Source organism: Podarcis liolepis (assembly GCF_965112155.1).
Source record: "Podarcis liolepis genome assembly, chromosome: Z".
In the NCBI taxonomy this organism is placed as follows: domain Eukaryota; kingdom Metazoa; phylum Chordata; class Lepidosauria; order Squamata; family Lacertidae; genus Podarcis; species Podarcis liolepis.
Window position 1 is genome coordinate 35,096,809 of NC_139570.1, and position 12,247 is coordinate 35,109,055.

General features: G+C 43.8%; 1 protein-coding gene across 15 annotated transcripts in view; it reads right to left on the reverse strand.

The window, feature by feature from the left end:
- Window positions 1-12,247, reverse strand: part of FNBP1 (formin binding protein 1) — a 122,185-nt gene that overhangs the window by 51,462 nt on the left and 58,476 nt on the right. For all 15 annotated transcript variants that reach the window (XR_014521373.1, XR_014521374.1, XR_014521375.1 and 12 more), the window contains exons 5-6: window positions 2,556-2,618; window positions 1,802-1,906 (exon numbers count right to left, since the gene is read on the reverse strand). Coding sequence is in view for 6 of the 15 variants with exons in the window: in XM_083485132.1 (XP_083341258.1) it covers window positions 1,802-1,906; window positions 2,556-2,618 (168 nt within the window). In the remaining 9 variants the exon portion in view is untranslated. The remainder of the gene's footprint in view (window positions 1-1,801; window positions 1,907-2,555; window positions 2,619-12,247) is intronic.

The window sequence follows — 12,247 nt, forward strand, 5'->3', positions numbered from 1 at the left end:
AAGGTCATTGAACCACAATACAGTGGTACCTTGGGTTACAGACGCTTCAGGTTACAGACGCTTCAGGTTACAAACTCCGCTAACCCAGAAATACTACCTCGGGATAAGAACTTTGCTTCAGGATGAGAACAGAAATTGTGCTCTGGCGGCGCAGCGGCAGCAGGAGGCCCCATTAGCTAAAGTGGTATTCATGTCCAGAGGCAGTCTACCTCAGCAAGAAGGGCAGCCCTACCTGGAGATGCTACCAGGGATTGAACCTGGGACTTCCTTCTTGCAAAGCAGACCCTTTACTCTTGAGGTACAGCCTAAAATTAGTAACCTAGTCCTCATGGTTCTGAATAATTTGAACAAAAACATAGGCCAGTGTTTCCCAACCACTGTTCCGCGGCACACTAGTGTGCCGCGAGATGTTGCCTGGTGTGCTGCGAGATGTTGCCTGGAGGGAGGCGGGCGAGTCGGGCGGCGAGAGGCGGGGCGGCGGCGGCGAGGAGAGGCCGCCTAGCGTGGGGCTCTCGCCGTCTGCCTGCCTGCCTGCCTGCGAGCTCGGCAGGCAGCGCCTCCGTCCGCAGCACCCGCCTCGCAGCTCTCATTCCCTGCCCCTGCCAAAGCTCACCCAGCCAAGCCGTGCTCTCCTTCCTGCCTCGCTTTGCTCCCTCCTCCCCCCCACCCCCAAAGCTTGGAGGTTCCCCGGCAAGGGGGAGGGAAAAAAATTGAAACTTACACTTTCGTGTGTCCCTCCCAGCGTGACGCTGCGCGCTGACGTCACGGGGCTGTAATGGTGGTGTGCCTCGAGGTTTTTTTCATCAAACAAGTGTGCCTTTGCCCAAAAAAGGTTGGGAAACACTGTCATAGGCTTTGACCATGCTTTGGACCACCCGCTTTGACCATGGAGGTTGTCCATCGACAGCCCTCTCCTCCATGAGGTTGCCCAACCCCTTTTAAAGCCATCTAAGTTGTGCCCATTACTGCCTCCTGTGGCAGTAATGCTTGCTCCTGTGGCAGCAGGCTTCACAGTTTAATTAATTGCTGCATGAATAAGTCCCAAATGCTGCAAGCTTTCCTAATAGGGGGACAAATGCAGCTACATGCCTTCTGGAATTTGCTCCTCCAGAAAAGTTATGGAGATTAGCCCTTGTTGCAGTTTATTTCTAGCTGAGAAGAGCACCCTGGCTATTTTTAGCAAGCCATGTCTGAAATATCGAAATTCCCAGAGGAGCGCTATGGATGCAATCACCAGAAACGGACCTGGCTTTCTCAAAATCAGCAGTAACCAACACATACTGGAAGTTATCTGTTTTGCAAGTGCTTAGTCCGTTTGGGAGCTCAGTTAGGTATGAAGCTTGTGTGTGACTTTCTTTTAAAACAGCACTGGGGCAACTTCTGTCTCTGTGAGGACAGTGAGATGATAGCTAAGACCTCTGTTCTGACAGACAGTATGGTGTAGTGGTTGGGAGAGACCAGGGTTCAGCTTACTGAGTGACCCTGGGACAGTCACTGCCTCTCAGCCTGACCTACCTTATAGGGTTGTTGTGGGAATCAATTAAGAAGGGGGAGAGCATTTACGTCACATTGAGCTCAATCAATCAATAAAATATACTAACAGTTGTCATGATTCCAATTTAAAGCAGTATCATACAACTTTCAACAGTCATGGCTTCCCCCAAAGAATCCTGGGCGCAGATAGTTGATAGGAGGCACCCCTATTTCCCTCACAGAACTACGACTCCCAAGTAGTTTATAACATGTAATCCCTCTTCACAGAAAGTTCCCAAATCTCCTGCCTCCATTTTTTTTTGTTTACCTTTTCGACGTCTGCTTTTGTTACATTGATATCGGCGTCCATCTTTTCGAAATACTGCTGTGCCCTGTCCGCTTCTTTGCAGTCCCTTTCAAATCTTCTTTTACTCTGTTAAGGGAAAGGCAGTATTGCATAGCGGTTAGAGTGGCCAGACTAGAACCTGGGAGATCAGGGTTCGAATCCCGTCTACTAGGCCATGAAGTTTGGGCCAGCTGGGTGTGACCTCTCAGTCTAACATATCTCACAGGGTCATTGTGGGGATTAAATGGGGAGGAGGAAAACTATCTAAGCCACCTTGAGCTGCTTGGAGGAAAGGTGGGATACAAATGTAAATAACAATAACAATAATAGTAATAATGGGAGGGAATAAGGTTTGAGCAAGGAATTCCCTGTCTCTTGACATCAGGCATTGCTGTACCCTTTTCAAAAAAATGTTTTGTTTAAGCAAGCTTATGTAGAAAGCTATGTGTTTTAATCTCTTTTCACTAATTATCTTTGGAATGCTTGAAATGGGCTTTCAGTTATGATTTTGATGTTTTGCTCCTCACAAAACTGCAATCAAGCAGTATATAAATGTAGTGAAATAAAGAATAAATAAAATAAGATATGGCTCAGGAGCACAACACCTAACCCACTTGACTTGCCTCTTCTGGAAAGAATGTCCCTGGACCTCGTGGGGATTGTCTGAGACCCTTCCTTGTGTGAAACCCCTGCGTAAGACCCACCAGCGTCAGGAGGGGGGCTTTTTTAAACTCACCGATTCAAGCTGCTTCCAGCAAGTTTCGATGTGCTGCTGAGCTTTTCTGCCGTCATGAAAGTGCTGTTGTAAAACCATAGCAAAGAGTTATTAAGGAACTGTACTGAGACAAAAACGTGTGTACACCTGTTTGCCCTATATTTATTACATTTAGACATATGATATGCAAGTTACACAAAATGAGACTTAAAATAAAACTGTATACACTCAGATAAACGTTTCTCAATATATTATCAAGTTGTGTTAAATGATGTTTAATAATGTATATGCTTAGATTTTTGACCATTAATAAAAGGTATTTTGAATCAATAACAATGTTAAGTTATAGGGATTTATAGGAATTTATAGGAAGTAAGGAAGAAAATTAAAACATGCTTCATGCAAGTGTAACGGCGTAAACGATAGGTACTGTTCTGCTGTATGCCTCATGGTTCGTATAATCAATAAAATAATACCAAACTGCATAAAAATAGCCATGTTTCTTTTGGCCTCTTGCTAATTTTAATTTTTGTGTCAGTTTTTCCAATAACACTGTTAACCAAATTGCATTATACTATTGGTCCACGGTTAATAATTGCAATGATTTCCATGTCCTGGCAATGGTTGTTCTTGTAGTGGTTAATAAATGTGTTATGAGCTCTTTATTTCTAATTTGCAGCATATCCTGACTATACAAATGAAGTAGAGCTATTCCTGAAGTAATTGGAAATGCTTTTAATTAAAGACATTTCTGTAAATACATTTTACCAAAATATTTATATTTTTGGACACTATCACCACATATGCTGATATGTCCTTATAATGGGACATCCTCTCAAACACATGGGATAACTGTTTGGTTTTATATAGAATAGGCGTCTTGATGTAAAGTACAGTGATACCTCAGTACTTGAATGGCTTGGCTCCCGAACAAATCGGCTCCCGAACGCAACAAACCTGGAAGTAAGTGTTTTTCGGAAGCCAAATGTCTGACACAGCTTCCGCAGCTTCCAATTGAGTGCAGGAGGTTCCTGCAGCCAATCGGAAGCCATGCCTTGGTTTTTGAATGGTTTTGTGAGTCGAACGGACTACCGGAACAGATTAAGTTTGAAAACCAAGGTACCACTGTTAACAGTTGTGCAAAATTTTAAGTGCTCTTTATTTTGTTGTTGCCCATATAGATTTATATAGGGGTTTTTACCCATAGCCTCTTCGATTTTTATTCCTGTTCAATTCCCACAGCTTCCCAAATTTTGCTGAGGCCAAAATGGAACCTCTATAATAGATTTATAAAAATATGACATTAATCCTTTTGTCATTATATTTTCTTGAACAAATATTTATTCATATATTTTTAATTGTCTCATGGCTTCATTTTTAACCTGAGAATTTGTTTAAAAGGACCTTAACTGGTAACCTAACAGCCATGGTATTTCATTATTTCAATACTTTCATTATGGAAAATGGAATATTATGAAATATATATGAGCATTATTATTTTCTGCAACGGTATTATTTTTCCAATTCAAAAGAACCAACTCAGTATAACCCACCTATTTCTATATTCGCAGTCACAGAATCATAGAATTGTAGAGTTAGAAGGGACCCAAAGGGCCATCTAGTTCAACCCCTTACAATGCATTTTTAAAATATGTATACTTTAAATGAGATTCTCTTCCAAGCCACATTACTTTCTGGGTCAGCAACTTGTTTCTCTTAACTAGCCAACATGGTGCCCTCCAGGCAGTAGTGTGGTGGCAAATCCCAGCCACACCCCTCCACTCCACCCAGCTATGCCATCTTTCTAAGATTATACAACCTTCTAACACAATACCAGGGGTCAGCAAACTTTTTCAGCAGGGGGCTGGTCCACTGTCCCTCAGACCTTGTGGGGGGCCGGACTAATTTTTTTTTTGGGGGGGGAGGAATGAACAAATTCCTATGCCCCACAAATAACCCAGAGATGCATTTTAAATAAAAGGACACATTATACTCATGTAAAAACACACTGATTCCCGGACCGTCCACGAGCTGGATTTAGAAGGTGATTGGGCTGGATCCAGCCCCGGGCCTTAGTTTGCCTACCCATGCACTATACAATGCTCTTAAAATTTAAGGAAGAGGAGGAGGAGCAGCAGCAGCAGGAATACATTGCAATGATCAGTGAAGATCTCCCCGTGTTGCCTTTCAGCTAGGTCTATTATCATCTGTGCATGTACATGGACAAATGACTTGGAGTACAGTCATACCTTGGGTTGAAGTAGCTTTGGGATGAGTATTTTTGGGTTGCGATCCGCGGCGACCCAAAAGTAACAGAGCGCGTTACTTCCAGGTTTCGCTGCTTGCGCATGCAGATGCTCAAAATGATGTCACATGCATGCGCGGAAGCGGCGAATCGCGACCCGCGCAGATGTGGGTTGCATTCGCTTCAGGATGCGAACGGGGTTCCGGAACAGATCCCATTATCATCCAGAGGTACCACTGTACTCCAATTATCTTCTGAAGTTCCATTGTATGTAACAGAACTTGCACCCCATTCTGCTGAAACTGGAGCCCCTTATGTTTTCAATGTCCCTAAACACTTAGCTTTGGAGCAAACACAACTCCTCAAGTGTCCTTTCTACCCACCTTTTTCAGAGTGACCCTAGGAGCCCATCCTCAGTGGCTGACTCACCTCCTTTCAATTCTGATGGGCTCCAATGACATATAATTGGAAAGCTCTAGGAGGCAGGGACCCAGCTTCAGAAACAGCAATGGATCTATGACCCTGGACCACTACACCTCTGCCTCCAGATGTTAGTCTGGAATGATGGGAGTTGCAGCACATTGGCCACCCCAGCCCTAACTGGAAAGGGGAACATTTTTTGGGTTGTCTAACTTCTGCTCTGATATTTCTGGGTCTCAGTTAAGTCATGCCCATAATTTTTGGTAGATCTACTCAGAGTATCTTAGCCAGGTTACCATACTCATACCTACAAAGAACACTCAATTAAAGGCCAGCTGAAGCCATAAAAGGCAATGCAGCTGGATTACAGGCAGAGCTGAAAGAGTCATCGTTTCCCATTAACTCTGATGACACCCGTCCTGTGCCAATCTTTTCTACCACATGGAGAATAATTATCTCCTTTTTTAAAAAAGGAAAATCCAACATCCACTGTAATACAGCATTAGAAAAAATACATTCTGAATATGAATTCCTCTTCTCTGGAGCTGCTTCACTGTCACATCAACCTGTGGGATATTTTAATACCTGCTAAGCAGATAAAAGTAAGGCAGCTTACACCGCCTGCAACTCCTAGGGGGGGTTGCAATACAGGCTCGCCTGCTCTCCTCCAGGGCTAATGTTTCTTTCAAAGCACACTAAGGCTCAGGGGCCTGTTCTACCTGGACATTGCCTGGTTGGCAATCATAGAATTGCAAGAGACCCCAATGATAATCTAGTCCAACCCCCTGCAATGCAGGAATCACATTATTTATAAATGTGGAATTCATGGGTTGCATCCGGTGCTAGCCCTATTCAGATCTACAGAATTTAATGGGTGTGACTAACTTAGCCCTGTTAGAGTAGATCCATTGGAACTAATAGGCTTAAGCTAGTCATGCCCATTGAATTCAATGGGTCTACTCTGAGTAGATCTAGTATTGGATACAACTCCCCCCCTTTTTTAGTTGAGTTTAATTTGTAATTTTTTATTTCCTGATGTTTAGGAGGATATTCACTTAGCTGATTACTATGTTTTATGAAGTGAGATTTCACTTGTGTTGGTTCCCTTGTGGGGAACCAACACAAGGGAAATGGGGTGGATGTGATGCTTGCTTTCATGATAAAAGGATGTTCTATTGGTGGCCATCACTGCTTCTTGCAGGAGCGAATTCCACAGTTTAACTATGCACGGTGTAAAGAATGACTTCCATTTATCTGTCCTGTTTTGTAACAGTAAAAGGTAAAGGGACCCCTGACCATTAGGTCCAGTTGTGGCAGACTCTGGGGTTGCAGCGCTCATCTTGCTCTATTGGCCGAGGGAGCTAGCATACAGCTTCCGAGTCATGTGGCCAGCATGACTAAACCACTTCTGGCGAACCAGAGCAGCGCACGGAAACGCCATTTACCTTCCCGCCAGAGCAGTACCTATTTATCTACTTGCACTTTGACGTGCGTTCGAACTGCTAGGTTGGCAGGAACAGGGACCAAAAAAATGGGAGCGCACCCCGTCGTGGGGATTTGAACCGCCGACCTTCTGATCGGCAAGCCCTAGGCTCTGTGGTTTAACCCACCCGCGTCCTTTTGTAACAGTAGGCAATGACAAGAGAAAACTGGGTCCCTTTAATTGGAGCATCATATTGTGACATGGGTACTGCTAGGAACCAGGCTGCAACTGGTGCTACTACTATAGAAAGGTCTCAGTTCCAGCTTGTTCTTGGCTGGAGCAACTTAGAATCGAAGCGTTGGAAGGACCCCAAGGGCCACTCAGTCCAACCCCCTGCAATGCATAGCTAACAAATCCCTGGCACATAGTCACCCAACCTCTGTGGAAAAAATCTCCAACAAAGTCCACCAGCTTCAGGGGCCATCTGTTCCACTGTGGAACAGCACTTAGTTCTTCCTGATGTTTAGCTGGAACCTCCTTTCCTGTCATTTGAATCCATTGGTTCAGGTCCTACCCTCTGGAGCAGCAGGGAGAAAAGCTTGCTCTGACTTCCGAGTGATGGCCCCTCAGATATATATCACTTGGCTGCAAGTCTTGAAAGACCAGCTTCCTGCCTTGTAGACCTTTTCCCACATGGCCTGGTGGGGCCCCGAATGACTCCAGCTACAAAAGCTGAGGCTGCTGAACAGACTCAAGGTGCTTTAGTTGGGAGGGTTGTTGCTATTATTGCTATTAATTTTTTGCACCTTTATTTTAGATCTTATTATGATTTATGTGGAAATCGTTTGATCTGGTTTGTATGTTTTATTTATGACAACTTTTAAGAGTTTTTTCATGTTGTAAGCCACCTTGAACATGCCTCAACTATGGAAAGGCAGCATAAAAATAAAATGTTGCATGGATGTATGTATGTAAGATGGCTATCACATCTCCTCTCAGTTTCCTATTTTCCAGGCTAAACATATCCAGCTCCTGCAACCATTCCTCATAAGGCTTGGTTTCTATACCCTTTATCATCTTGGCTGCCCGCCTCTGCACACCTTCCAGCTTATCAATATCCTTCTTAAAGAAGCATATTCAGAGCTCGGTATTCCCCAAAGCACAGCCTCAGATCCAGCCCAACCTCATTCCACCTCGCCTTGTATCCAGCTTTTAAACCTGACCTCCCAAAAATGTTACTGGGAGCAATGAGGGCAGAATGGTGGATGAACCATCCCAGAGGCCTTTGCTTCTGTTGTTTTGTTTTACTGTACTTAATTTCCTGGATATCAAACCTTCCAGGCAACTGCGGGGGGTGGGAGTAGGGGAGCCAGCAACTTCACATTTTCCACAGCTAAAATAGCTGCCTGGCCAAAACAAAAGATATTTTAATTCAGTGTGATCTGTAATTCTCATTTTTCCAGGTTGTGAAATACGTAAGAGACAAGAGATTAATCCCAGTCTGGGCACAGACAGTCTTCTCTGGGGCCGCACAGAAAAGCTTTTTAAAAACAATATCATAATAATGGTGCAACAAGGTACTAAAACCAAAGATTAGTGGGGGATGAAACCCAGGGATGGGAATAGTAAGTTTTAAAGAGTTTAAACTATACTGCTATTATTTCAAGCACTTGGAAAGGAATAAAGGGTACAATTCCCCCCCCCAGGATGTTGCACAGTCCATCCAACTCGATCCAGGTTCCCAAATTGCCCTGACCAAGGGAACACCCAAATCTACCTGGATCCAGTCCTGAAATCATTCCCTCGCAAGGCTAATGTTTAATCAGGGTTTTTAAACTTCTAATTAATGTGACTGGGAAGGGGAAGGAGATGCTGTGCCTCCACCTCCCTGGACACCTGCAGGATTGAACCCTCTGCTCACCAGCTGGTGATCCAATCCTGCTGAGTGCTGCCTCTCCAGGGCGCTCCCTGTGGTGAGCTGGTGAGTGGAGAGGTCAATCCTTAACAGTTTTGAATGCACCCACATTTCTCTGCTGGAAAAAGGTGTGCTCAGCACAAGCTTATACTTCCTATCCAAGATAGCATAAGAAGAGCCTTCTGGATCAGGCCAGTGACCCATCTAGCCCAACATCCTGTTCTCACAGATGCCCCAATGGAAACCCACAAACAGGACCTGAGTGAAAGAGCAACCCTTTCCCCTCCTGTTCTTTCCAGCAACTCATATTCAGAAGCATTTCTCCTCTAACAATGAAGGGAGAACATAGCCATTGTGGTTAGTAGCCATGGTTGCCTTCTCCTCCTCCATGAATTTGCCCAATCCTTCTTTAAAGCCATCCAAGTTGGTGGTTTTCCTTGTGTCCTTTCAGAGTTCCACAGTTTAACTCTGCACTGTGTAAAGAATATTTCCTTTTACGTGTCCTGAAATCTTCCAACCTCCACCTTCATGGATTCTAGTCCATGAGTTTTTGCATTATGAAGGAGAAAATCTTTTCTCTTTTCACCTCTTCCATGCCTTGCACAATCAATGGTACCTCTGGTTATGAACTTAATTTATTCCGGAGGTCCGTTCTTAACCTGAAACCGTTCTTAACCTGAGGTACCACTTTAGCTAACGAAGCCTCCTGCTGCTGCGCGATTTCTGTTCTCATCCTGAGGTAAAGTTCTTAACCTGAGGTACTACTTCAGGGTTAGCGGAGTCTGTAACCTGAGCTGTTTGTAACCCGAGGTACCACTGTAATGTTCAATAACGGTTCTGCAGTGGGTTTTCACAAGACTTGGCCAAAGCCTGGATCTCTGCAAAGTGGCCCGAGTTTGGGCTTTGGCCTTCAGCCAAATCTGGTGCACAGCCCTAATTTCTTCACTTGTGAGGCTTCAAGACAAACAGGACATTTAAAAGGAATTTATTTTAACTGCATGAAACATCCCCTTCAAGGGATGCATCTATTTTATGCTTCAAATGCAGAGAGGAAGCCGACAGATACCCAAGATCCTTGCTAAATATTCAGAGAGATTTCTTCAGTTGAGTCACTGTAAAATGCGTTTGTGTGTCTGTTTTTAAAATCAGTTGGTAAGCAACTAATGTGTTTGTTTCTCACAATGACAGATTTTGGAAACTTGACATCAGCTCTCTCCATATCAACATAGTCCAAAACACTGCGTGTGTCAGACTTTGAAGATCCATGGTTCATACCCCAGCTGAAAGTCCTGGTTGGACACACACCTCCCTTTCGATCTTATACTTTCCAGTTTCTTTCTATCTGTAAAGTGGGGCAATATGACTGCTGCCATAGAGCAAAAGCACTTTTCCAGCCTCAGGGCAACAGTTCCTTCTGGACCACATTCTGAAGGCCACATGTCAATCAGAGGCAGAAGTGGCCAGAGCAGTAAATACAATTTTTACCTCTGCGCAATAGGCCCATTTCTTCACACCTCTCTCTATCCTCTAACCAGTCAAGCCATCACGACAAGTGATTATCATTTAATGTTTCCACCAGGTAGAAGAAGAAGAGTTTGGATTTGACATCCCGCCTTTCACTGCCCTAAGGAGTCTCAAAGCGGCTAACATTCTCCTTTCCCTTCCTCCCCCACAACAAACACTCTGTGAGGTGAGTGGGGCTGAGAGACTTCAGAGAAGTGTGACTGGCCCAAGGTCACCCAGCAGCTGCATGTGGAGGAGCGGAGACACGAACCCGGTTCCCCAGATTATGAGACTACCGCTCTTAACCACTACACCACACTGGCTCTCATATGTAGCATATGATCATTTGAAAGGAAGTGTGGTGTTGTGGTTTGAATGTTGCAGGAAAGCTGTGTACAATGTCTGGGCTAAATACAAAGACTTACTAGAAAACAAGACCCCAAGGTGGTTGTCACCAATGGAAGCCAAGGCCCCGAAAAGACTCAATATGGAGGCCAACTGGCCGAAATATTGGGAAATAATAGAAAAAAAAGGTGATACTTGGAGATTGCAGAGCCTTGAGAAACTAAAGGACAAAGTGCGAGATTGGCTACATTATGCTCAGATTAGGGAAGTTTTTAATTTGGACAAAAAAACAGGCTTCCAGGTGGAAAAATCGAAATTAGAAACAGAACTGTTAGAACCTAAGACTTAAGTACTATCAAAAATGTATAACTTGCTGTTGAAATGGAATACGCAGGATGAAACTGTTAAATCAGCTATGATAAAATGGGCACAGGACATTGGGCATAATATCATGTTTGCGGACTGGGAAAAGTTATGGACCACCGGAGTGAGATTTACGGCATGTAATGCCCTGAAAGAAAATATTATGAAAATGATATACAGGTGGTACATGACCCCAGTCAAGCTGGCAAAAATATATCACGTGCCCGATAATAAATGCTGGAAATGTAAGGAAGCTGAAGGAACGTTTTTTCACCTCTGGTGGACGTGCCCAAGGATTAAGGCTTTCTGGGAAATGATTTATAATGAACTAAAAAAGGTATTTAAGTATACCTTTCTTAAGAAACCAGAGGCCTTTCTCCTGGGCATTGTCGGCCAAGGGGTGTCGAAGAAGGATAGAACTTTCTTTATGTACGCAACAACGGCAGCAAGAATACTTATTGCAAAGCATTGGAAGACACAAGATTTGCCCACTCTGGAAGAATGGCAGACGCAACTGATAGACTACATGGAACTGGCTGAAATTACTGGCAGAATTCGAGACCTGGGAGAAGAGACGGTGGAAGAGGACTGGAAAAAATTTAAAGATTATCTACAGAAACGTTATAAATTGTATGAATGTTAGGAGTATGCACAAATGAGCAACATGGCAGCAGTAAACCTAATGTAAGATATATGAGAATAGGTGATGTGTAGAGAAATTGTGAAATCTGAAGAAACACTATGTTCAAATTTAGCAGGTTAATTTATGATCAAAATATTTATAATTTGGAATTGGATATCTGAGAATTACAAAATAAGATTGGAAGTAAGGTAACAAATTGCTGTATTTAACTATATGATGGAGAACGCAGGGGAGGGCGATGTGAGGAAGCCCAAAGATCATGAAAGTATGACTTATGAACATTTGTAATCTTTTTTTATTTTTTATTCTTATTCTTCTTATTCTTACCTTTTTTTATATATAATTTTACTTTGAACCTTTTTGTTTTTTCTGTAGCTCTGTTGTTATTTTTGTTGTTTAAAATTGCAATAAATATTTTATTTTTTTAAAAAAATGAATGTTGCATTTGGACCTGAGAGACTAGGGCTGGGCAGTATCAGCTTTTCAACATAGCGGTATATCACCAGCCAAACATCACGGTCTGGCGATATACCATGAAAAGACAAGCTGCATTGGCCTCAGCCTGTGAGGCACTGGGTGAAATTGCTGCAGCTCTCACTGCGGGAGCTGAGGCGGTTTCACCCCAGCACCTAGTGGGCTGGGACAAGGTGGCTTGTTTGTACAGCTCAGCTGGGGCGCGACAGGGCTCCTGATCCCCAGCTGAACCATCCCTGGTATTGTCGTCCCCACCGCCCCGAGCGGGAGCCAGTGCCAGGCTGAGGGATCCTTTAACTGCTCAGCTGAGGGGAGTGACAACCACACATTCCTCAGACGAGCAGTTTAAATATGCAAAGGGAGGAACAAGTTGTATCAGTGC